The sequence below is a fragment of the Fistularia commersonii genome, chromosome 33 (genome assembly GCF_037954325.1).
Source record: "Fistularia commersonii isolate RoL2024-O1a breed Wild chromosome 33, RoL_Fcom_v1.0, whole genome shotgun sequence".
In the NCBI taxonomy this organism is placed as follows: Eukaryota; Metazoa; Chordata; class Actinopteri; order Syngnathiformes; family Fistulariidae; genus Fistularia; species Fistularia commersonii.
The window spans coordinates 3,733,000-3,760,242 of NC_141316.1; the positions used below are offsets into that span (position 1 = coordinate 3,733,000).

At 41.8% G+C, this 27,243-nt stretch overlaps 1 protein-coding gene across 2 annotated transcripts in view; it reads right to left on the bottom strand.

The window, feature by feature from the left end:
* abcc3 (ATP-binding cassette, sub-family C (CFTR/MRP), member 3) overlaps positions 1-16,736 on the bottom strand; it is a 55,222-nt gene extending 38,486 nt beyond the window's left edge. For both annotated transcript variants that reach the window (XM_086141035.1, XM_086141036.1), the window contains exon 1: positions 16,430-16,736. In XM_086141035.1, the coding sequence (XP_085997161.1) occupies positions 16,430-16,465 (36 nt within the window). In that variant the 5' untranslated portion in view covers positions 16,466-16,736. The remainder of the gene's footprint in view (positions 1-16,429) is intronic.
* Positions 16,737-27,243: the final 10,507 nt, after the last annotated feature.

The following is a 27,243-nucleotide window of genomic DNA, read 5'->3' on the forward strand; positions in this document are numbered from 1 at the left end:
AACCAAGAGTTCGTTTTTTCAGGTTGTTGTTTCATGTAATTTTCAATTGTTTAATTTGATCCCCGATTGGGTTTGGGAAAAAGTCCAGCTTGCAGAGAGCAGAGAGCAGCAGCAAAGGCTGGTTTCTACAGCAGGCTGGTTGGAGCTGCTGGTCCAGAAGTCAGTCAAAACAGACTGAAGTAAATAATGTGTGTCTGTGACTGAAAACCGGAGAAAAAAAAAGGCACACAAACTGACATGGTAGAAAAAAAATCATGATAAAGATATGCTAACCAAGGTGAGACTGGGGGCCTCATGTGTTCAGGAGCCAAGAGGTGAGAGATAACAACTGTGACAAGAAGACAGATGGTCTGCTGTTAAATAGGCAAGAAAAATATTCACCACCCTTCATCTGTCATTCAATTTCCACATGCGAGTTCCATTTGTATCTCGGCGCGAGCAGCCATTATCATAGGTTTTTTTTTTTTTCAGATGCCTAGAGCGTTTTCGAGTCTGGTGAACGCGGGCCACTGGCTGAGAATGTTTCACTTATATTGACAACCAATAAACACAAGGTTGCCGGGAAAAGACGTTATTTATTCCGTGTTACAAGGAGACATGCTTTACTTGAATTCAGCATTACAACGTTTTGTATTCATGTATATAAACCTGCTTTGGACCTTCATCCATTCATTCATTCTATGTTTCCAGCAGACAGGGTTGCAAAGGGAAGCTGAAGGCAGAATATACCTGGACCAGCCATCTACCAATCACTGGATCCGAGTTGTGACATCCAACTGTTCATTTTCTCATTTGTATCGACAAGTAATTTTGTGTCTTCACCTCTGGCATCTTGTTTGACCGTGATAAGAAACCAGGGAATGGCAGAGACCCATGCAAGAACAGGGAGAACATACAAACTCCACATAAGAAGTAAATCATACATTTCCCCCTGAAAACATGGCATTTGTGTTTTTTTTTATTAGACAGTGGGTTTCGATTTATGGGGGATAAACTAGAGTTTTCTACTCCTCGCTGTAAAAAATGTTAACTGCTATTAGCCAAAAAAATGAGGCATAGAATATGATGTTCATGTTCGTCTTATTATTTTTCCTGTATTAATTCCCTTGGGGAAATTGGTTTTCTGCAATTTATCGTTCCACTTTTAGCATATGTGTGAGAGAACGAAGACATTATGTGAATAAAAGGGACCGCTCTCTTTTAAAATGTTAAGTTCAAGATCAACTGACGCATACTTTCTTTAGCAGAAACCTTCACGCTCCTGCCCCAAGGCTCAAAAGCCGAAGCGGCCGGCATCAATCGGGATGAAGTAGTCCAACCACATTTGATTGGAAGTCGCTCAGCAACATGCCTGCAATCCCCGTGAGTTTATCTAACCGAGCTCAACACCACATTTAAGTAAGAGAAAGAAAAAGAAAAGGAAAAGGAAACCTATCAGAGTCCAAGCATGGATCACACAGTCACACTTTGATTCGTTCGCTGTCAAAATACTTTGTCCATTCAATCATGTTTGTTTAATTTCTCTGTAAAATACAACACTACCCCACGCATCTAATGCAGGGCTTATATCTTACGGTTTTCACAGTCGCAGACTTAAAAGTAAAGAAGGAAATCTAACTGGAGTCAGCATCCTCCTGTCACCTTGGTCATTAGGTGGTAATCTTATAGTCTTACGGCAGTCATCGATCAGTATTTTCCCAGTCTTTGACTTACAAAAATATCAAATGTGTTTGATATTTCATAAGCCTTTCAGCCTTGGTGACATAACACAATCAAAAACAATAGATGAGCAACAAAACTTGAAAAAGGAACTTTGTAAACAAAAATTAGCCAGAATATTGGGGGGAGAGACAGTATTATTTCCTACTTCCTTATTATTGTTATGTTTTATTTGAAACATTTTCCTTCTTAATCTTATTCTTATTCTTATTCTTATTCTTATTCTTATTCTTATTCTTATTCTTATTCTTATTCTTATCTTAGTATCTTAGTATCTTAGTATCTTAGTATCTTAGTATCTTATTCTTATTAGCAGTATGGATGACTGGGAACAGCAAAGGACGTCCTGGTCTGTATGGAGCATCTAGAAAGAGGTAGCAGAGGTTCTGCAAATGCCTGGTGAATCATTGCATGGGGGGAAAAAAATGCTGAGAGAATCTAGCTGTAGTTTTCTATGAGTCATTGCCGTCTTTATATGTAAGATCCACATTCTTTGTAAAATCTTAGTTTCAGCCTGAAACTCTAAAAACTAGCCTTGAGCTGGTGTGAGATGATTGCTTTACATGAGTCTTTTCCATATCTTTTCAAAGTCTTTAGATGTATGGGTGGCGTAAGGCAGAACCTGCATCTTGCTCCTTGTCCGAAACTGACTGTGCTTATGTAATGCGTCATCCGAGGTGAGCTATGCTCCTGGAGATCACTGTCAGGATACCAGATCTCATTTGCTAACAGTTATGCTTCTGACTGTCTGTCTCCCTCCCTGAGCACCATCAACCCCCGACAGGCAGACATTTACTGCATCCACATCAGCACGACTTATGGCACGCAGCCCTGGGGGTACACTTGATGCTGATGTGTTAGCAGCTGTCATTTGATAAAGATAAATCCACTCTTATTGACTTTGTAAAATGGGTGAGATTGCACTGCATCTTTGCATTCCAATAGATTTGCTGCAACGATCGGGCCAAACGATCAAATTTATCATGATTTCCTGTACAGGTTAGAGATTAAATAGCAGCATATTCTGGACATATCGCCCCAAGGGCTTCCTGATAATAAATACTACATTCATATTTACATTTGTTGTAAATTTATCATCTGGTTTTCTTCCTAAAGCCGACAAACACACTGCATAGTTTGTCTCATTCGACCATGATTTCAGAGTCTGCTGTCAGACAGGGTGAAGCTGCCACCTCCTTCTGTGTCTTCTGCTCCTGATCGATTAGCGAGCGATCAGCAAGCGAGTCCAAGCTAAAGGGAGGTTTTTTGCCCGCACCCACACAGATCTCCCCATGAAAAATTCAGAGGGAAGGTGAGACTTGTGAATTTTTATCAGATGCAGCGCTTGGGTCTGGCTGCAGGAAGAAGCCACTGTCTCCTCGGTGTAGCTCGCTCAACTGCTAAACTATCCATTTAGGGAAATAGTGAATTTAGGGAAAGCTAAGAATGTATAAGCAAAAAAATATACATACATATATATATATATATATATATTAATGCGTGTGTGTGTGTATATACATAGGTATTGTATGAGGAAGTCTGAAGTGGCAGAGAAGTATGTTGACTGGTGCAGGACATGTATGCTGGCTGTGAGACAGTGGTGAGGTGTGCTGTAGGGGTGACAGAGAAGTTCAAGTTGGAGGTGGGACTCCATCAGGGATCAGCGCTGAGCCCCTTCTTGTTTGCAGTGGTGATGACAGGACAAGACAGGAATCTCCATGGACCCTGATGTTTGCAAATGACATTGTAATCTGTACTGGGAGCAGGGAACAGGTAGAGGAAAATCTAGAGAGGTGGAGGTATGCTCTGGAAAGGAGAGGAATGAAGGTTTGTCACAGCAAGACAGAGTATATGTGCGTGAATGAGAGGAGCCTGGGTGGAACGGTGAGGCTGCAGGGAGTGGAAATCAAGAAGTTGGAGGATTTCAAGTACTTAGGGTCAAAAGTCCAGAGCAATGGAGAGTGTGGAAATGAGGTAAAGAAACAAGTTCAAGCAGGTTGGAATGGGTGGAGAAAAGTGTTAGGGGTACTATGAAATAGAAGAGGACCAGCCGGATTGAAAGGAAAGGTGTACAGCGATGCTGTATGGACTAGAAACAGTTATATGACGAAAAGACAGGAGGCAGAGCTGGAGGTCGCAGAGATGAAGACGTTGAGGTTCTCTTTGGGACAGACAAGGATTGATAGGATCAGGAGTCCATCAGAGGGACAGCACATGTCAGATGTTTTAGATAGAAGGTCAGAGAAGCCAGACTGACAGGGTTGGATCATGTACACAAGAGGGATAGTGAATATATTGGTAGAAGGATGCTGAAATTGGAGCTGCCAGGCAGGAGGTCTGGAGGAAGAACAAAGAGAAGATTTATGGACGTAGTGAGAGAGGATAATAAGGTAGTTGGTGTGGGAGAGGAAGATACGGAGAATAGAATCCATGTATGTATATTCTATTCTACTTCAATAAAACGATATTTTACTAATTATGATTTTGTTTTACAAAATATCCATCACACCCTCGGAACAAAAAAAAAAAACTCATCTCAGTTTTGGTTTATTTCTTGTTGGGAGAGAGCTCCTAAATCCTCCCTAAGCTCTGGCCCCACATTGGAAATATTTTGGCTCTCTTAGGGGATTGTCACTGCTTATGCTTGCTGCTTCTCTTCAAGACTCTTCAAACGAATGACTCCCTTACAAAAGCACTCGACAAATTGAGATATTTCAACCAGGGAACTGAGTGCCAAAAGGACAAATGTCGGAATCAGTCGACCGGACATGAAATTAACTGTTTCCCGTCAGAGCCTTGGAACAAAGTTTAAGCCGTGCTACTTGATTGGTGAACAGACCTGCTTCTCGTCTGGAGGAAACCCAGCCTCTACGAGGAAACGTGAGATTTCCTAGTGCAAGTTTTATTTTCGTGAAAATAGCCAGTGTCTCATCTGAAAAAAAAAAGAAAAATATATATATATGCTATGTTGAGCGGATAACGGTGCATCTTTCGCTCTCTGCTGAAATGTGATCTCCAAGTTTATGCCTCGGCTCAAGAAAAATAAACAATGTTGGACTGGCGACCCTGTTAGTCCCTGAATACATAAAATCATACGGTCCATCTACAGTGTACTGTCATATTCATTGCAGCTAACAGCTGGAGTTTAAATGTGGACACCGGGGTGAGGGGTGCATTTTGATTGGGCAAATCAAAATATCATTTAGATATCCGACATATAGTCAAACTGTAATTTCTCACTGAGGCTTCATGACAGTAAAAATGTCGTGATACGAAAAAAAAACATGTTTACATGTTTTTTACATACATGTTTACAATTGATGATTTAAAAAAATCATCAATTGTAAACATGTATTTTTACATTTTTTTTATTTTTTTATTTAATATCAAAGCACGGATCAGCTGTTGGTAATGAACAAACTACATTGGAACAATCTAACATTTCAAAAATACATCTGGGTGAAATCTGTACATCCTCCCTGTATTTCTGTTCATTATCAACCTAAAGTTTGAACCCTATTGTACTTGTTGAAATTTTCTTAGGTATTTCCTGTTGTTTTTTTTTAATCTCTGCCTCAAATCTACAAACAGAATACAGGAGAAGCTGTGCTGGATCCCCTGGTCAAAGCTGATGTGTAGAGCTGACATCTTTATCAACGTCATCTGAAATGAACAAATGAATGAATGGAAGGAAATATAAGAAACGGACCAAGCCAGAGGAATGATGAAATAGAGCGACTCGTAATCTGGAAACCATCTGGGAACTACGACTAACAGCATGTGACTCGGTTGTTTGTGTACAGTTTATAAGCCCACCCCTCGCAGAAAAACAAAATGCTCAGTGGGAAAGGTGTCTGCTGCTGATGTAGGGGGAAAAGAGAAATATCGAGAACAAATATTAGTCCAGCAGTCTGGTGGCCTGGAGAGGGACATCTGTAACATGATCACTGAACAAGCAGCGATCACAAACATTTTGGATTCAAACTGGAATCACATACCCACACACACACACACACACACACACACACACACACACACACACACACACACTGTTACTGTTCTGATTTCGCACCCCTCTGAGATTGCACATCACATTAGGAAAGCACGTTGTGACTGACAGAATCTGACAATTGTATTTTCTGACTAATGTATTTTTGAAGATTTAACTTCATCTCAGCACCTCAGAAAATCCGAGACGCAGCTAAATTCAAAATAATTCAAAAGTGGAACTTGCTACGTGTGAAAGTGAAACCGTTCACATATGTGTTTGGGGATTTCTCTGGAAGAAGTTGTGTGGGGAAAAAAAATAAATGAATTAGAATTACAAAGTGGTGCAAAGGTTTATGCTTCGGCCAGGAAGGTTGCTGGTTTGATTCCGACAGGTGGCCTTTGTGTGTGTGTTTTTTTGCATTTTCTCTCCTGTGTCTACAAGGGTTTCTACTGGGTTCTTCCAGCAGTCCAAAAAAAAAAAAAAAAGCAATATTGGAGACCCGAAATTGCCCAGATGTGTGAACGAGAGCGAACCCCCCCATCCCCCAACCCTAAGCGCAGGTTAAATGGTATGGATAATGGATAAATAGATGAATTGCCCTAAAAATTCCCCGATTCTTTTGTCAATATTTGCCCCTGAATGGTAAGTAATCAGTTGCTTCAATCGAAGTCATTTTCTTTATTTTGGGGGACTTACTGCAGTAATTTTCATTTTTAAAAAGTATTTACTACCGTTGAGCAACTGATGACATTTCCCCGAATCAATGGCAATGAAATCAAACTCAAAATCAGAAATGGGCAGGAGCGCTGTTTTCTAATGCTCCAGCCTTGAAAGAGCAGCCAAGCTCCGCATCTGGTCTGTGTTATGTGGAGACTCATAGAGGGAGTGGGATGAATGAGAGGCCCCGACACGGTAAAGACTGCAGGAGAACAGGAATCGCTGGCGGCCATCAGGTCTCACACACTACCCCCGCAAAAACAGCGGCGGAGTTATTCCCGTCATATTTAGCGGTCGGCACGGCATTCCTTGAGAGTGGATTAAAGAGGAGACTTTTTTATTTTTTCTTTGTTGAGTCCAAACGGTTTTCATCTCGCAGACGCTCGCCGGGAAACGGCGCAGATAAGTTTCAGTACCAAGGATATGCAGAACAGAGGGGTTTGGAAACATTTGACGCTTCACCAAATATTTTTGACTCAGCGAGGTGGTCTACCACCTACGTGACCTCATGTGACTCCCTCGTGGCGCAAAGGACAACATTCCAACCGTCTGACGCATACTTTCAGTTTGAAGTTCAAACTCCTAGTTTTCCTTTTCTTTAGCGCTCAGCAGCTGATTATCCACGGATCGGGTGTCCAATCAAACACCACAAGAGATTGGGAATGAACCCTTGGGTATCATTGGAAGAAGATGGACGGTGTGATCTATAAACCAAGGCATTTAATTTGTGTACGTGCCTCAAAGTCATTGTTTTCAATACCTTTGTCATTAAAGGGGGTTTCTTGCGAGAGACGAATTTGAGTTAATAAAATCGGTTGGCGGATACTTTAACCAAAGTTTGACAAAGACTCTATAATTCAGAGTGTCTGGATGAAAACAAATATTCAAGAGCAAACTTGCCTTTATTTGAGTGATAAATTTATTAAAGATGAAAAAAATATCAATTTTGGAGCTGGAAGATATTAGCGAGGCGATAGTATATCATATTCAGCTTCCAGTTATTTATTTAGCTTTTAGTGAAACGTGAGTTGATACATAACAAACCGGTTGGGTTTTGGCGTTTTATCAAATCTTTCAGGTAGCGGTAATGAATTTAGGTAATGGATTTAACGTGATCGAGGTTATCTTCGGGGACCCTCATGGATGATAATCTAATCATACTCTGATAATGTTAATTTGTTGCTAATCTTCTTTACCTACGTATGAGGTCCGCGTTTAACTATCTCGATATTTTCATTTCACTTTCATAATTTTCCGTGAGCTAATTCACAGTGGACTCACGGCACCGCAGCCTCTGGAGATTGGTACAGCAATTTATAATAAATAGGAAGAACTGGCATGTTGGTGAGTGAAAAGGAATATAAGAATGATGAGAATAGTTCTGCAGTTCGAGAGTTTTCTCAAGTTTGTGACTCCGGGGGGTTTTATTTTTCCAAAAAAAACACTATTTGGTGAAAATAATTGACTATGGCTGCTTCCCTTGGGGAGACATGTAAGATTAAGAGAGACTTACTGACATTCAATTTCAGCTGGTTCAGTTGCGACTGGGTGCTTTATATTTGCCGATTTGTTCCATTGGAGGAGAGAAGCTGGACTGATATTTGTTTTCGATATTTCTCTTTTCCCAGACATCAGCAGCAGACACCTTTCCCCTTCAGCATTTTGTTTTTCTGCAAGGGTTGGGCTTATAAACTGTACACAAACAGCCGAGTCACATGCCGTTAGTCGTAGTTCCCAGATGGTTTCACCATTCCTCTTGCTTGGTCCGTTTCTTATATTTCCTTCCATTCATTCACTCATTAATTCATATGTTCATTTCAGAAGACATTGATAAACATGTCAGCTCTACACATCAGCTTTGACCAGGGGGGATCCAGCACAGCCTCTGCATTCTGTTTGTAGTTTTGAGGCAGAGATTTAAGGAAAAACAGGAAATACCTAAGACAGTTTCAAAATGTACAGTAGGGTTCAAACCTTGGGTTGATAATTAACCGATATACAGGGAGGACGTGCAGATTGCACCTAGATGTATTTTTGAGAGGTTAGATTGTTCCACGGTTGTTTGTTCATTACTAACAGCTGATCCATGCTTTAATGTTAAATAAAAATTAAATAAATAAAATAATAATATGTAAATATATACCAAAAAAAAAACAAAAAAAAAACGAATGCTGTTACAAACGCCTTCATTCATTATTTTGTACAAACAAAATAACACTGGAAGCCAAAGAAAACTATGAAAATGGCACATCTCGGGCCATCCCTGTGGCAAAAATCTATCTATATAACAGTCTTTCATGTCATTAAAAAAATACTTACAAATTCCAAGAAAAAAGGAACTGATAGAGAAACTGAATACTGATCTGTGCAAAACCTCAGCGATTAAATTGTGAGAATGTGCTGGTTTGAAATCAGGTTCTGCCCCCACAAACACACACCAGCCAACAGCTGCCAACACCAGATTGGTGAGATACAACGCTGCTGATAAGTGACTTGTTAATGCGTTGGCGCCTTGCATTTTGTTTGCATCTCCCGCTCCTTCTCGCATTAAGCTCTCACAAAGTTTGTTCAACTGAGAGAAAAAAGGAGGTGAATATCGCGGCCGCCTCGGCATGCGATTGCGCATAACAAACATCAAAATCATTTGTCACAGTGATCTAAATCATTGATGGTAATCTAAATAGACTTCGCCAGATTAGGGACGGGTCCCTTCACAGTTCATAGGCAGATCTATTCTGTTCTGTATTCTGTACAGGTGTTGCTAAACAACCCCATAACAGAAACAAATAAAAGAGACGGGAGGCGCTGGCGCTCAAACGCTACTTTCATTGGCTACCGTTCAACCTTTTCACCTGAACTGCCACATTCATTTCTAAATATAACTGGGACGGGCCTGGGCATCTGACTTCAATAAACAAAACATAAGGAATCTTTAAAAATGATCACAAAAAAAAAACATTCCCAACCCAAATTTCTTGTTCTGTCAATTCAGTTCAATGCAACCTTCGTATCGTTCCAACAACCGTCTTGGGCCGAACAGGTGACGTGTGTGTGGCTTTGCACCATCGCGCTTCATGGATCTTCAGCTTGTAGTAAGACTAAATTAACCATTGTGTTGTCTTGTGGGTCAAAAATGACCCACTACCATGTTAAGCTGTAGAAAAAACACCTTTATCTATTTTTTTCCAACTTGAAATGTTATGACTTTTCCTAAAGAGACACCATAATTAGTAAAAGTGATACTTCTTTTTCGTTTATGTTTCCATGTCGGCTGTAAACCACTAGGGTAAGAAAGTTTGTCTTATGGGTCATTTTTTACCCGTAGGACAAGGGGAGTAAACGCAATGTTAAGATCGCACGTGGGTTAAGCTCACATTTAAGACTAAACTGGCCGAGGTCCTCCAAAGCACGGAAGATGACCTCATTATATATCCTTTGATTCTTAAAATCAAAATACTGTGATGCTGATGTGTCGTGTCTTGCCTGAGATGTTGTGCCAAAATTCTGCTTGCCAAACTAACTCTACATGTGAATGATGAAAGACGGGTAAACCCGGGGAAGGCGAAGAGCTCGGCACAGATCTGAAAAGGCTTGCTCGTTTCATAGGCAAGCGTTTCTTTCAATTCCCCCAAACTGACTGACAGACTCTGTCAGCGCCCCCTTCTGATTGGGGTCTGGCCGTGTTGTCTTGCTCACTGAGTCCCCAGTTCTGTTACCGCCGTCTGTGAATGACAGTTCTGTGCACGCTTTTCCTGCCAGCCGTGAGGAGCTGCAATATGATCAGCCTCGCTGGAACATGACTTAGGTACGGGGCCGTGCTGCGCATGACCTGCTTTTGCCCATTAAATCACGAGAAAAGATATACCCATCTTTAAGTAACTGACTCGGCGGCGTTATCTTGTCTTCTAAGTTTCTGGCGTTGAAAGAACATGTTGTGAAATGACCTCGGGCTTAATGTTAGGCGCACGATTATTTAATTTTGTTTGGATATTCCATCCTGTTCTTTTTCTCCACATCATTTGTATTTGGTCATAGAGCCCAAATCATGTAACGTGTTCTAAAGACTCCATAAATACCTGAAAACCATTCCAAGTATTGTTCATACATGTAGCTTCGCTCTGGATTCTTCCTTTTAAACACACATGGCACAACAGATGGATCAACACACACACAGCCGATGTACACGGACGTCGACGTCGGATAAACCGTGGAGCAAATAAAGTCCTGGAGGCTGAGAAACCATTACAAATACCGTCCTGATTATCTAGATGGGAAAATATTTTCAGAATCAGTAAGAGGAACATTCGAAGTGTCGGAGGACAGATTTGCAGGCTGAGTGCCAGGAGGCTGAGGCTACAGAAGGCGTCAGGCTGCGGCGTCTGGGGAATCGGTTTAAGGACGGGATGTTGCAGAGAAGAATGTGGAAGAAAAAAGGCCTGCCTTTGCTTTAGTGTTCTATCACCGACAGCTCAGCCTCCTATCATACCTGACATGTAACCTAACAGGCTCTTGAGGTGGGACACTGTCAAACTAGAAGATGTAATCTCTCTCTGGTTGACACGTGAGGAGCATTCCTGAGACCGACTGCGTGTGGGAGCGAGGTTTTACTTTCCCACCATGAAAGATCCAGCGCTGGCACCTCACTGTGGTTTCTATGAAGTATTAACACTCAATATGAAATCCATTACGAGCTTCCGGAGAGCCGTACTCGAACCGTGAGGTTTTTCGACCGGTGGTCCGCAGATGTTCAGGGGTTCATTAAGAATCACAGACGGACCCCGATCACATTTCACACTGTACTTCACCGTCAGCGCGGGATAAACATAGCAATTCAGTCCACGCATCCTGGTTTTCATACTTGGCATCCAGTTCCTGAGAATGTACTCCACTTTTGAGACGGCTAAATTGGCTCGATCCCGTTCCCACATCTAGAGTTCTCCGTCATAGATGACAGAAACTGTTCGATAATCCGATCTGTCACTTTCGAGTTACATCTTGGAGCTTCATCTTGCAGTTTATTGATAATCCTTTCCTCCCTCTCGCTCTGTAACCGCTACATCAAGGAGCCTTTGCAGGTCCCCTGCTAACTCTGCGGGTAAAACAGCGTCATCTTCATATCGCAAGTTTGTGACGTTTCGCCCTCCAACTGGATCGCAATTGATTGGAAAACCCTGATTTAGACTGTATTTTCATTATGTGAATAATTTAGTCAAAGTGAATGGACACAAATATTTCAGACTGGTGATCGGCTTATTGCACTTTTGGCTTTGCTGTAGGACCTTGCAAATTCTTAAAGGATATTAAGTGCTTACTCATTTTTTAAATTCCTCTGCTGTGCAAATAGATAGGTCTTTAGATGGGTTTCATTACAAACACAGATAATACCGACGAGAACGTTTACAAATAAAGTCCTGGGGATTTTCACCGCACCACTAGATTTCAAGGGATTACAGCTCCCCTGAAGTTGTTTGTAGCTGATGCAAGCAGTGGAAACCAGTTAGCCTCGGGTAGCCTCGCAACAAGCCAACCCTTCTGATAATATCCTCCCGGGGGAAAATCAGGTGCGCATTCTTAACCAGGCTTAAAAACAACAGATCGCCTCAGAGGTGTAGAAGTGAGGGCAGTAAACGACAACGTCGGTGCAAGGACGCGATCGGGTTCTCAAAGTCAAACTAACATGCTCACACACAGAGAGATTGCGACAGATATGTTCACGTCATTCAGTCATCGTGAGGTGATTGAAAAAACACACCTACTTATTTTCCACTGCTTATCATAACAAGTCTTTTCGCAAGTCCTGCATCACGTTGATTGTTATCATTGTTGTTGAGGTATTAGGGTAATTGAAAAAAAACAACTAAAACTGGTGACAGGTCAGCTAGTATAACAGCTTTTAAAAGTGGACTAAATGAAAAAAAAATAACATTTTAAGAATCCAATATCAATATATCAACTGCTTGCCTTTACTCATTATTGAGTAGCGTATGTCCATCTTCACTGAGCAGCAATGAAATAACGTCATGGTCTGTATGAACTCCAGGCACGGGATTATCTAACACAGTTTAAAAAACAGCCAAATAAGATGCTTTAAACAACACTTCAATTCATGATGACAGGATGTGAATCCGAGGTCCCCGTCTGAGATGGAAATGAAAAATCACGTTGACTCGAAACTAGTAGGCCAGACTCGATAACAGGCCTAAAGGCCTTTCAATGTTTTCTAAATTCTACTAAATCAAAAGGTTGGCATAATCCTGGCTCTTTATAATTGGATCAGGACCATCTCCAGCCTGATTGAATTGAGAGGTTTCCACTCCCGGCTTGAAATGAGACATTTTAAGGTGGAAATTAGTCAGTGGAAGTATGGAAAAAAAAAATGTATAATGTTATTTTAAGGTAGCATGTTGTTTATATCTACTGTGCATCCTTTTCTTTATAAATTTACAAGTATACAAGCATTTATCCTCACCCGTTTAATATTAAAATATGGGAATTTTAAAACAAATCTGATCTCGACACGTCATGTCACTGAGGCTTTGGGAGCACACGGTATGAAGAACTTTGCAAAGTAAAATTGTTTCTCTATTGTTGGAAATAAAGAACAAAAGATTTGCCAGAATCCTTATAATAACTTTCTTTTCGTAACAAGTTCTGATGGATCAGAACTTGATCTCGGTCTTTTCGTACAGGCGGATCGCGAGCCGCTTCCAATTGTGGCTCGGCTTTTCTCGTCATATCGGCGCCTTCTTAAAATAATCGCCTAAGTTGGATTTTTTCCAAGTATTTCTTAAAAACCAAAATCAAATGTTGAAGAAGGTGAAGAGGGTGATATGCAGGTTCGCTGCTGTACTGGCCCAACCGGTTAACAACATTCAACGTGTCAACCACATACACATTAGCAGTTCAAACAAACAACGTTCAGCAGAGTAATGGGAGTCAGTCAGATGCGAGTCAGTCGCCGATGTTTCTACGTCCAGTAAAAACACCAATGACTTGACAGGCCCGTCTGCCTTTGTGGATTTTCAAAAAAAAAAAAAACCATTCAAACAGGCAGTGTTGTTTTTGCCACCTCCCCCCTTTTTCATGGCGATAACTAGATGGGGATGAGATAAAAACGGGTGTTTGATGACTAAAACATGACCAGACGAAAAGGTAAGCAAATGTTAGCGAGTGGTCCGTCAGACATTCACGATGTGTGATATTTTAGCTTATTTTGCATGTAATCTGTCAATTTAATCATAAGTATCCGCAACATTGCGGCATCCCCATCCTTGCTCAGTCACATCCGAATTCTTCTCAACCAAAACTCGGCACACACATTGAACCACGTGGCGGCGTCAACTACGGGGCTTGGTGGAAAACAACGAGAACATAAATGGACGTGTTAAATATAATCCAGCAGAAAAAAAAAAAAAAGTATGCACTGTAAGGGGAGATAGTGGCCACAAAGTAGGTGGAAAAAATAACACCAACCTCAAGCAACACCTGAAGGCTCAAAGCACCGAAGTTCTTTCCAAGGTAAGTTACAAATCCTGTTAACATTTCATATGCACACAATGCTACTTGACAATCGACTTGGGAAAAATTTCTCAGTAAGCTCATATACTCTTGGCATGAATGGGCTGCTAATTATACGTCAAAGTTAGTTTAGTTACGCTAACGACAGTTCATTAACTTTTGCGAGTTACTGCATGTGCAGAACATGCAGGGGGTTTTGGCAAGTCAAATGGGTTGTCATAGTGACCCATGATCGAGTGAGGGACTGAAGAATGCAGGTAAATGTAGCATTTCAGACCGGTTGATGTTCCCCATGTGTCTAAATGAAGAGTGTGCATGTACACACACCCACACACACACACACGCACACAATTTTTGGCTGCTGCTCAGAAAGAAAGATCAGAGGGTTTAAGCACAGGGTGGATTATTAAAATATGTATTTTTCCTTTGTTTGATTGATAGTTAAGACCATTTTGTTTTCTTAAGAAGGTAATATTTTGACTTTTTTACAGTACTTTCAGTATTTTTAATATAACTACAATTGATTGTTTTGTATTCACTTGGAAACCTTTACAGGAACAGGTAGTATATGTTGTATGCAGAGTAAGAATAGTTGTATCCCTTTTCCTCAACAAAATCCCAAAAACCAGAACCCCTAAAGGAAAAGCTGGTGGTCCAAAGAATAACAGGACACAGGCATCCATCCCAGCAGCCTTCACCCCCGGATCCAAATATAAGTAAGACTCGCTGGGGTTGTATAAAGTCTCATTTTAAAGGATTTGCATCATAATTGCTTCGGCAGATAAGGTCAAGTTTAGCATCGCTCATACTTGTGCATGTGTATGTCAAATGCAGTTTAGCAAAGTCTCCAAAATAAAGGTACAATTGCCAAAGTAAGAATGTTTTTGTTTTGGGATTTATCAGAGGAATGAACGTTGATTCCACCATTGCCATGTTATCTGTGTGTGATGCATAATTCTAAAATCAGAAAGCATTTGCCATCAGGTGGGAACCTTGAATGTCTAAGGCAATTATTTTATTATTGTAATCATTGATGAAAATAGTTGATCTACAAGTTCACAATGTGTTGAAATCTCTTGAACTTATAGACCTGCTATTTTCAACACTCATGTGTGACACTTTGGTACAACAAAGTCGGGCATCAATTCATAAAAAAAAAATTAAAAAATTAAATATGAAGAAAATTTGAAAGATGCAAATTAAAGGTTTCTGCGCAACAGTAATCTGACCTAAATTAATTAATAAAAAAAAAAAACATGCTTCTTTTTGCGACTAATACTAGACTAAAACGTTTCTTTTTGAGTTTTCGTCAACTGGAACTGGCCTAAAAGTATCACATATAGAAATGGATAAAATATGACTAAAAGTAGTCAGGATTTTAGGCCAAAAGACTGGGATGAAAACTAAGATGGCTGACAAAAACAACCCTGCAACCAGGAAGTCAAAGCTGTCCTCTTGGGCACCATCGCCTCGGGTGCATCTCCGTCCTCTCACACTTGACACCCGACTAACAGGCATCGATGACTGTAACTCAGCATCCTGCCTCAAGCTGTTTGTTAAAGTGGTTGCATAAACATGTAATGACAAGAGTTATTACACAGTTTTGACAGCTAATTCTAAGTTATTTATAGTTATGCTACAAAGAACCACGAGTTAGACACAGATGATGGAGCTTCTTGCTGCTCCGACATGAAGCCTCTCACGGAAAGATCTAAACAAATTGCTCCTATCCAAGTAAGCGGCAAGAGAGGTTACGCAGTGATGACAATCTGAGTTATTTACTCATCACCAGAATTACATCAGTCAGATTACAGGTCCTTCTATTCCAGATTAGGAAGACCCATGACTAAAATATGAAGTGATGTTTGATTTCTAAACTAACCGATGGAAAAACTACCGTTGAAGCAGAAGGTGACATAACAGCAAAATACGTATCGTGCATGAGGGGATATATTTAGAAATAATAATGCAAGTGTGCCAAATGGAAAGATTGCTAAATACATGTCTGGGCCGTGGTGTTCCAGCTCGAGGTATTCTCCTGTTACTGTCAAACATCACGGCACGCCTTGCTTAAACTGACATTTGCCCCTGCATAGTAAAATAGCATTTCATCAGCGTGCACGTTTATTCCCGGTGTGTCATTAAAGTGCTATAACAGCGTAATAACGCCAAGTGAGGATGCTCGTTGACTCACACGCAACTTTACAAGGCCCTACATTTATCACACACAGATCTTAACGTTGTTATTAATGTAACGTTCCCACAGGCGACGTGGAAGAAGAGATCCACGGACTTGTTTATAACGCATGACCTTGTTAAATCATATTAAGTGGTGAATTTACAGAGACACACAAAACAACTGACAACCGGTGTGAAAACCACACCGGTAACCGCGAGTATTAAGGCCAGTCGGCTTAACGTGTTTGTGGGTGGGTTGGTGGTGGAGGGGGAGACGTTACCGGGGCAGGAGGCGCCGTTACTCACCCAGAACGGGAGCTCCGCTCCGCACAGCCACTCCATCGCCGTCCGCCGTCCGCCGGGGAGGCGCTCTATCCCCGCTAAGGATCGAGCCTCGTCCGCTCCTCGAACCGCCGCGGCTCGCTGTCACATGCCCCGCCGTCAAGTACAACAAGCCGCGAAGGCGCCACGGTCCTTCGATGTGTGTGTGTGTGTGTGTGTGTGTGTGTGTGTGTGTGTGTGTGTGTGTGTGTGTGCACGCGTCCCGACAGCGTGGACCGACGTGCGCCAGCGAACCCCCCCCCCGCGCTCCTTCCGCTGAGCAGAGACGAAATCCAACAGCTCAGTGAAGATTTTCTTTTTTTTTTCCACGAGAAGTCAAGACTGGACGTCCCCTCGCGGGACCACGCCCACGGCCTCCCACGCCCCGCCCAACCCACTCTCTCTCTCTCTCTCTCTCACGCTCCACACGCACGTACACGCATGCACCGTAGTCAAATCACCAGCCCGCAACTGGCTTTGCCGAGTCACGGTGAGTGGAGGGGGTGCGAGGACAAACCCTGACTCAGGACTTTTTTTTTTCCTCCACATTAAAAGGTTGTGACCTCACCAGGAAGCGGTGAAAGACAATCAAAATAAAGAATAGAGAATACAGTAAAAGACAATGCAATTGCAGAATGTAGCCTTTATTTGTTCTACAGTTTGAAAAATTTCCGATATTAACCCATATCCAATGATAATATAACGCAATAACCCACTTGAATACATACTTGTACATGCTTTCATGTTTTTATTATTTAATATTGATTTTTATTTTTATTTTTATATTGATGCTTATATTTTCTTGATCTTATACCCTCTGAGTAGGAGCTGCTGCTGTAACAAAAAAAGGAACTTCCCCTTAGGAATCTTCAATATTTATGCATATCCAATCTAATATAACGCGATAACCCACTTGTATATATTCTTGTACATGCTTTCATATTTTTATTATTTTATATTGATTTTTATGTATTTTTTTTTATATGGAGGTTTTTTTTTCATCTTATATTCTCTGAGCTGGAGCTGCTGCTGTAACAAAAAAAGGAACTTCCCCTTAGGAATCTTCAATATTAATGCATATCCAATGCTAATATAACGCGATAACCCACTTGTATATATACTTCTACATGCTGTCGTATTTTTATTATTTTATATTGATTTTTATGTATTTTTTATTTCATAGTGTTTATTTCTAAGATGTCAATGCTGATTTTTATGTATTTTTTTAATCTAATAAAGGGATTCTGTGTCTTATCAATCCTACGATCAGCGACTATTTTCAAGGGCAACGCCTACCTGTCAGTCAACCAGAAGAATGTTTTTATTCACAGACACCCATCTGTCCCTCCCTTTGTATGCGATTATATATCTCTTCCAAAAATATCTGACTGGACGGATGAAAATTAGTTGCATTATTTACCGTTCTGGCTGAAACTGGAGAGCAGCAGCCCGCCGGCACTGCTGTTTCCCGTCGTAGGGCAAACAGGGGCTCGTTTCCTTCCTGTCAGAGCGACCCACAGGACGCCCATCCCATCTGCAACAAGCCCTCCTCAGAGAGATATCCATGGCCTGCTTTCTGCTTGCTGGTTTTGCCCCATCGTTTCATAGGTCATGGGTACTTGATAATTGTCATGCATTTTGTGGGTTTCACATCATTACCACAAATCACCGTGTTAAATACTTGTTTTTTTTAATGAATTAGTATGCTTGACTGTAGTGTGCTTGAACTGACATGTCTCAAATATAACAATAAAACTACTCAAATCCATATCAGATGTTTTAATCCGATGTGGGCCTTGTCAATAGTGGAACCTAGATGATGTGATATTCAGCTAAACAAGAGATTTGTCATTTAAAGCCTAATTACGTAATGTTATCCATACATTTCAGATAAAAATGTGGCAAGGAGAAGTTCACACGCAGCCATCAGCCCGTCGGACATGCGTCCATTTTGTGGATCACCGTAACCTTTATGCTGGTGTTTCCTTGTAAAGTGCTAAAGTGCTAATATAATGATTGGTGTATGTTTTTTCGCTGAGTAATGAAAGTCATATTGCATGCCCATTAATGTTAAAACCATGGGAAGTACTGAATGTGTGTGTGTGTGTGTGTGTGTGTGTATGTCTGTGTGTGTGAGGGGGTGGCCGGATTAGAGCTTTTTAATAAGTGCCTAATCCAGAATTTATTAAACTTAATACCTTTTGTTCTTTCTATCCGGTATCTAGTAAATTAATTTGACATTATCTAATGGAACATAGTCTACGGCTCATTCATTGAGTAGTAAAGTAAAGCCTGTGTTTAATGTCAATAAGGCAATTCGGGTATTCATGAATCAACTCATTAGTTACACAGAGGAAGTAATTATAGAAGTAAATGAGTTTGACTATATTTAAACAGCTGTTTTGAACAATAAGATTTGAAAAATTACGCTGAGCATATGATGATTTTATCAAAATATAATAATGTGAATTATTAGGGTGTGTATGGAAACTGCAGAGGAGTGGGTGTCTGTGTATGTGTGTATGTATGTGTGTGTGGATTTCAGGCCTAGAAAGGATATATTGCTAATTTATTCAAAAAAAATTCAAACATAATTAACATTAGATAAAATCCAGTTAATGTAGGAGGGCAGCTCATGGCTCTGTGCATAGAATACATGTGTGTGTGTGTGTGTGTGTGTGTGTATGTGTATGTGTATGTGTATGTGTATGTGCGTGTGTGTGTGTGTGTGTGTGTGTGTGTGTGTGTGTGTGTGTGTGTGTGTGTGTGTGTTTGCGTGTGTGTGAGTGTGTGTGTGTGTGTGTGACCAAAATGCTGTCTCCTCAGATGCACTGTTTTTAGCTGCATCACACCAGAAAATGTCTCAATGCTACTAAATATATGTATGTCATTTCTGCTTGTAGTATCTAATCACTGTCAGAATAATGCACTTTCAAAGTAGTCACAAAGTGTGTTGAGGAACATTTTATCTTAAATTAAGAAATGATCCGTTCTGCTCTCACATACACACACACACTCACACACACTCACGCATACACACACACACACTCACGCACACACACATATACACACACACACATATACACACACACACACACACACACGTGATTTCTTTACGTAAGTTTATATTGCAAGCGTATGGAGCAACATTTTCACTTCTGTCTCGTCACATGTGCTTTGACTCATCTAGCATCGAAAATTTCAGGACAGTATGTGAGTAAAAAGAAATTAAAATGTCTCCGATATGAATGATAACATACAGTATGGTTTATTTTGGGAGGATTTCTTTTAGTGTACATGATGTTTCATTTTCGTACTCCTTTACAAAGAATATCCTGTCTTGTCTTTAGGTGCAACTAATGCAGCGTAACATTCACTTATAAGCTTTTCAAGTAAACCAAATGAGTTATTAAGAGAGCTTTTGGCATACAATTTTTAAGAGAAGGTCATTGGTCTCCTTAATTAGTGGTGAAAAAAAAGCAGCCCATAATGACAATAGCCATCCTTAGAAACCAAAGTCCTTGAACAGCAAAAAAACATGGGCTCGTCTTTGTGACTGAATAATGAGGCCAACCTGGTCCAAGTGCGTGTTTTTGATGGCATGGAAACATTTCAAAGGTTGCAAATTCTAACTTCATATCTATTTACAATCATAACTACATATTATATAACCCACAAACAGACGTATCATTATAAACTTGAACTTTTCACAACATAAAAATAGTCATTATGCATTGTGCCTGCTAGTAGTTTAGTCTATTATGACGCATTTCAATTTCTAAGAAACATTCACATGGACAAAGTGGATATATCATATTATATACTATTGTAGTATCTTATTCTATTAATTCGTGGTCTATACTGCTTTTCCTGCACCTGGGCCTGGATCTATCCCAGCTATCATTGAGCAAGACGCGGTATTCACCCAAGCCTGGTCGGCTGTCAATCACAGAGACATAAAACCGTTCACTCTCTCTCTTTCACATATCTCAAGATTCACATATTTTAATTTAGGGGCCCGGTATTGCATGTTTTGAAACTGTGGAAGGAAACCGGAGAACCCGGAGGGGAACATACACACCCCACAAAGAAAGGCCCTCCTGCCAGGATCGAGGCAGGGACACGTTGAGGCCGAGGCGCTCGCTGTGCTGCCCGTGAGAGAACGCGAAAGGTTGTTTGTCTTTATTCAGTTCTGTTCTAGAAAACGTGTAAAAAAAAAAAAGAAGAAGAAAAAAAGCGTTGGGGTTGATGGGACAGAATTTCGCTCTGAAATGTTGTGAGGTAAAAGGTATGAGGAAGTGTCACACGATCAAGAGAAAGTTTCTTAAACGAAAATGAAATCACACAAAAAGACTTCATGGACAGTTGGAGGTTCCGAGAAGCGGTTGGCTCTGAGCCGCTGCCTCCACGCCGTCACGGCTCCCTCCCTGTTTATCGCCCCACTTCTTCTTTTATCGAACCTTGATCCAAAGCCGGGCTCTTAACTCGTCCTTTCCAGGGATAACGTTTGGGGATAACCTGGCCGCGAGGGATTAAGCAAGCCCTGAATATCTCACATCTGAGAGTTCAGGAGTCGCACAGCTGGTAGCATAGTATTAATGGAGCAGGAAACTCTGAACAGAAAACCTTCCTTCCTCCTTCCTTCGGAAAACCTCTCCTTCACTATTTCTTATAAGCGTCCAAACACAATTTGCTTTCAGTTTCACAGTTTTTAACACAAGCAGCTTCTTCTTTGTTTACTTTTGTTATCTTGCGCACGAATCGGTGCTCACATCATGGCCGCCCAATGTCAACAAGGAGAATTTTCTTTCAACCCTCATATTATGTTAAGGGTCAATTTGACCCATTTCACCCATTGACCCAATGGGTTAAATTGACCCTTATCATAATAAGAGGGTTAATTTTCTTCTATTTCTATTTCTAAGTGGTCGTCTTCAACAAATGTATTCTTTCCAGTGTCGATCTTATGTGACATTTTTATCAGAAGCAGATCTGTTATGATACCGGGGTCGGACCCGAGCACCAACACAAGACGTCGCACCAAAGCAGAGATGGGTTGTTTACTTGAAGGGGCAGCGGGGAATGAAAAGTAACTGGATAAAGGGAAGAAAAGAACGACACAGGCACCGGCTGACGGGGCAGGGAACTCGAAGAGGCGAAGCGAGACAAGTAGCAGACCGAGGGCAGAAAAGGGGACCAGGTAGGTGGATGCCGGGCTGCGGTGTCGGTATGAGTAGCTGTGCAGTAGCGCGGCACAGCTGGGTTTTGGGCTGTAGAGTAGCGGCACCAGGATGAGCCTGGCAGCAGGAGAACAACTGGGTGGCAGAGGTGCGGCGAGCCTCCTGGCATCCGTCCGAGGGGGAGGTTGGAGGACGGGCGGCCAGGTGGAAAGTCCACATGCACCTATACTGACGAGAGGGAAGCTGGGAGGACTCGGTATGCTTGAGCAACAGACAACACGAGGGTGGTAGCGGAGAGAGGGTGTGCGTAAGGAGCAAATGTTGAAATCGACAGCACGGGAATCAAGAAGAGCGAGTGTGTGAGGAGCGAGTTGTCAGAACCGATGACGAATGCAAATGACCCAACATCCAGGGAGGCCAAAGCTCCAGCTTTTAAGTTCTCCTCGATTGCCTGCCATGCACTGCCATGGAAAGCGCACGACCATCGCAAGCCCAACCTAAACAAAAATCGATTCATGATGAGTGGTATTGGAACCAGCCTGAATCATGATTTTTTTTTTTTTTTTCCCCCAAAAGTAGTGGCTACATTTGTGAGAGAAAAATAAAGATAGATGAGAATTGGCTAATATTCTGGCTTTTTTGATATCTTTTCGCTTGAAGGCAACTTTCACCAAGTGGCTCAGGTGAGGAGTCCGCTGAGAAGTAGATGCAAACGGACACGATGGATGGATGCGTGGACACCGTACTTGTACTTCCAAGATTAATCGCTATAAAATTTTGCTTAAATAAGAAATATGCCCCCTGTTCTTCGTCGGATATTACTAGCTTCGAGTGCAGCGCCAGCGACCTTGCGAGATTTTCCAAGTCACGTTTGGTGACGCCAAATGCAGGTGGAGTTAAAAGAAAAAAGATGAATCATTGATTTGCATACACGTTCTCATTCCTAATGCTTTGATCTAAAACTCGATATTTAAATGTGTTCTTTTATCAGGGCTCTGGAGATTAATGTGATAATTCAGCTCTGCTCTAAAAGTCCTTCCACTGATTCCTTGTGTTTGTCGTCAGCCTCCCCCACCCCCATCACATTTGACAAAATCATCAGAGCTTAATGTTCCGAGAAAGTCGGTTCCGATGAAAAGCGGAGGGGAGAGACCATGGAAAAAGTGCATTCATTTTTGTGTGTTTTATTTTGATAAAAGAAGGACGGGGGGAGGGAGAGAAACAACCCCTTATTTCTGTGTTTCTTCATTCCCTCTGCTGGAATTCCTCTCAGGAAACTCAGCAGGCTTTGCTTTGTTGCTTCTGCAGGTGTCAGTTCTCCACGTCCAGCGGGGAGGGGAGGGGATCTGATTACCGCAAGTTAAGCCCTTCTGTTCTCTACTTAGGTTCCAAGAAGAGCTGACCTTGGCCGGCAGGCAGATGCTCCTGCGCCCACGATTACCGCCATGGATATCCCTTCACATGCGGTGCACTTTTGTGGCCAGGAGTCGACCTGCAGGGGTTTGTCAGCCCGTTAAGGTCCTGTGCTGTATTTATGTTGCCGAAGCTGTCACATGTCCTCAGGTATCAGCGGCGTCACGTTATGCAAGAGCAGCAGCTCTCGCAAAGCTCCGTAAGCCCAATTACCTCCCCGTGAAGGCCAGGAGGGATTTCCCACCCCAGCTTCACGTGCCATTGTCTGATGTATACGCCTGACTGAAGCTGAACCTGCAAAACCAGAAACCGTCTTCCACGACGACGAAACGTAATACACGTCTATCCCGTCACATAAGTAGTACAAATTGAACCCCGTGGAATCTCGTTGGAGTTTTGCGCATTGTGCTCGCCGTCGGTTCAGCTTTCGCTAAGGCCTATATTCTACAGGAGCAATGTAACCGGAGGTGGTGTAAAGAAAGCAAACCACAGGGACAGTACAGGACCGGAAATTAGAATATTGTGATAAAGTTCTTTATCTTTTCAGTCATGCAATTACAAAAACAAAAATGTCATACATTCCGGATTAATTACAAATCAACTGAAATATTGCAAGCCCTTTATTATTTTAATATTGCTCATTATGGCTTGCATCTCAAGAAAACTCAAAAATCCTATCTCAAAATATTAGAATATCGTGAAAAAGTGATTTTCGTTTTTTTAATTGCATTACAGAAGATAAAGAACTTTATCGCAATATTCTAATTTTCTGAGACAGTCCTATATAGTAGCTATAATGTCATTAATTCAGAAAAATAAAAAAAAGAAAAGAAAGTTGAGTTGATTGAAGATGAATTGAAGCCAATCACCATGTGGTGACTTCTTTAAGCCGGTTACAACCATTCAACAGGACGGCCGGCGTTCAGCACGCCAAGGGAAACGCTGTGTTCTAAACGTGATGTCGAGGCTGAAAAACTGCGAAACTGTCGGGGCGCAAACTCTAGTGTGTTTGTTTTCAGGTAGCAAGGATTTTATTCCACTTTTCTTTTGTTCTCCCTACAGATACCTGGGGTAGTAGTCAATTCTCCTTATGGACTCTCTGTTTATTACTTTCTTTGGTTTGGGCAGCACCAAATTCCCCTTTTTCCATTCATTTGGTCTCTGTAACTTTGCACTTTTTGACAAACTTTAATAATAATTAGATTTGTTCATACGAAGTACATCTGGTTTGATGTTGCTTCCTTTTTCTCCTCTACAAACCAGGACGTAACAGTAAAGTTTATGTGCAAAACAAATATTTGTGATTTTCTGATAAATTACAGAGTGTCTTGTAATTTCACACTTATTTTGAAATGTGTTTTAATGCTGTATTAACATCATAGTGTTTATTTCTAAGACATCAACGCTGACTTTTAGATGCTTGATGTGTTTTCAACATAATTCCTTTCTGCATTTTCCTCATTAGTCCAGAATCTATTCTTAACATCTGTAGATATCTGTTGTCATTGAATTTTATTTGTCATGCACTTGTTTCAGCCTTCAGGAAGTGACCTGTAACCTAGTACCGCATTTTTGTTCAGGGTGTTTCATTCTTAAAAAGGAAGCATCTGAAAGAAACCTGCTCCGTAACACCAGTGCAGGGCGCAGGAGCTCCACCTAGAGGTCAGTCAGAGCTGGTTGGAGGTAATCCAGTGTTTGTTTTCTTCTCTGGCCGCTGTGTATTCACGCAACTCTTACGAGTCCTTATACTTTATTAATTGACATACCTTGATATTTGTGAAGTCTGACATGTTTAGTCGAGTTTTCAAGACACTAACTGAACTTGATATTGAAGTGACGTCTAAGTTATTGCTACTTAGAGTACAAGCCTAGTCATCTCTTGTTTGGTCTACTGCAACTCCCTCCTTGCCGGTGCCCCGGCGGTGACCATCGGGCCTCTGGAGTTTATTCAGAAAGCGGCAGCCAGCCTGGTGTTCAACCGTCCCAAATTCTCCCACACAACTCCCCTCCTTATGCCCCTACACTGGCTCCCAGTAGCCACCCGCATGAAATTTAAGACCCTGGTGCTCGCCTACCGGGCGGTGAATGGGACAGCCCCGTCTTATCTCCAGGATATGGTCGAGCCACGTGTCTCTACCCGTCCCCTCCGATCCGCCACCTCTGGGCGACCGTCCGCCCCATCGCTCGGAGCCCCCGGCTGCCGATCGAACCGGCCTCGGCTCTTCTCGGTCTTGGCTCCCCGGTGGTTGAACGAACTCCCGAAAAAAGTCAGAACAGCGGGGTCGCTGCCCATCTTTCGCCGTGAGCAGAAAACATAACTCTTCGCCGAGAACTACCCAACTAATCGCACTTAGCCCCTGAAAAACCCCGCAAAACAAAAAAAAAAAAAAAAAAGGATGAAATGAATGTATGTATGTATACGGTTCTGAAATGGCTATTTGGTTGAGTGGTCACTTCTGACTTCCGATTACTGGTACTTCGGATCTTCGGTGAGTGAATTGCACTTTTTGTAAGTCGCTTTGGATAAAAGCGTCAGCCAAATGACTGTAATGTAATGTAATTTTACAGGCCGTGTTTTAATAAACTTCCTAATATTCCATCCCCGCCGATCCCGCTGGTCTGTGTATACAAAACTTTTTGTCATGACTGCCTCATGCTCCATAGGCCGGGAGGGGATTATTGGCTTGGAGAAATCACATTTGAATTCTCTCTCGCTGCATTCAAATAAAAAAATTAAAAAAGGTGAGAATTGCAATGGAATTCCGTTGTTTTAAATTAGCACTTTTCATAGGGCATTTGAAGCATTGCAAAAGCGTGTGCTATTTTATTCAACATGCAATGCATTGTTATTTATCATATTCATCCATCGATCTTCTGTTGCTTATCCTGCACTCAGGGTTCAGGGATGCTGGAGTCCATCCCAGCTGTCATTGAGCAAGAGGCAGTCAATCGCAGGGCCACATATATAGACAAACAACCGTTCACCCATTTGGGGCGATTTTCCCAATTTCTTCCAATTAACCTGAATGTTTTTGGACTGAGGAAACCCGCACAAACACGTAGAGAACATGCAAACTCCACACGGAAAGGTCGGAATCAAAACCCGGTCCTCCATGCTGTGAGGCCAAAGCGCAAACCACTGCGTCACCCATTATTACTAATAGTAAGGTCAAATCCTGGCAATGATAATGGTGATGATTATTATTGATATTCAGTTTTCCTTTAAGGAAGCAAATATTGAAGTTTGTTATATTGTTTGTATATAAATATTAATCTTTATAATTTTTTTTAATGCTACTGTTGTAATTTTTAATGCAACTTGTAATTTAGCCGCTTAACTACCCCTGCTGCAATGTCCACTTCCTGCTGTGTAAATTGAAACTGAATAAACTGTCAGGGTATCACACCTGATCCCAATTTGTAATCGGCGCCAGCTGCAGCAGATGCCGCTAATCAAGATCCCTATAAAGGGCAGCGGCACGCTCGGCCTGGCTTCTCTGACCTTCTCTCCAAAACATCTAGCATGCACACTCCTCTGAAACTCATTCCTGATCTTATCCATCCTCGTCGGTCCCAAAGTGAACTCCAACATCTCCGTCTTTTCGTCATTGTCGCTGTTTCTACACCAAGAAAGATATCAGGATGTGATTTAACAATTAAAAAAAAAAACGTACACACAAATCAATATTAGATACGTCGAATATCTCAAAAGAGCGTTTTTTTTTTTCTATCAATATGTTTTACGCATTAATGGTAATTGGACTCTCAATGTTGTGCCACCGCCAGTAGATGGAGCCAAATACACACGCAGTGTTCGGTACCGGCTGCAGTTGCATCTTGCCTTGTAGAAACTTTTTGACTTACGCTTTCCTGTCGGTGCAGCGGGGCTCGTCTTCTCTCCACGCTTCCAAATGACTTTTACATTCACCTTGGCACGCAGTTTGTTATTCATGTGTAATAACACTTGGCTCAGTGCGCGTGGGCCCCAGTGACGTGACTGCAGACCAGAGGTTCCACTCCGGCTGATGTCTTCTCGCGAGGATTTTATTTTGAAATAGTAGCCGTGGGCGTGCATGCATGTATGCGTGCGTGTGTGCGTGCATGCGTGCTTGCGTGCTTGCGCTTGGCACTGCCGGACAGTTGCGCAGCTGGAGAGGTCGATAGGCGGGATCCAGATGTGTCACGCCGCTGCACGGTGACGTCTCC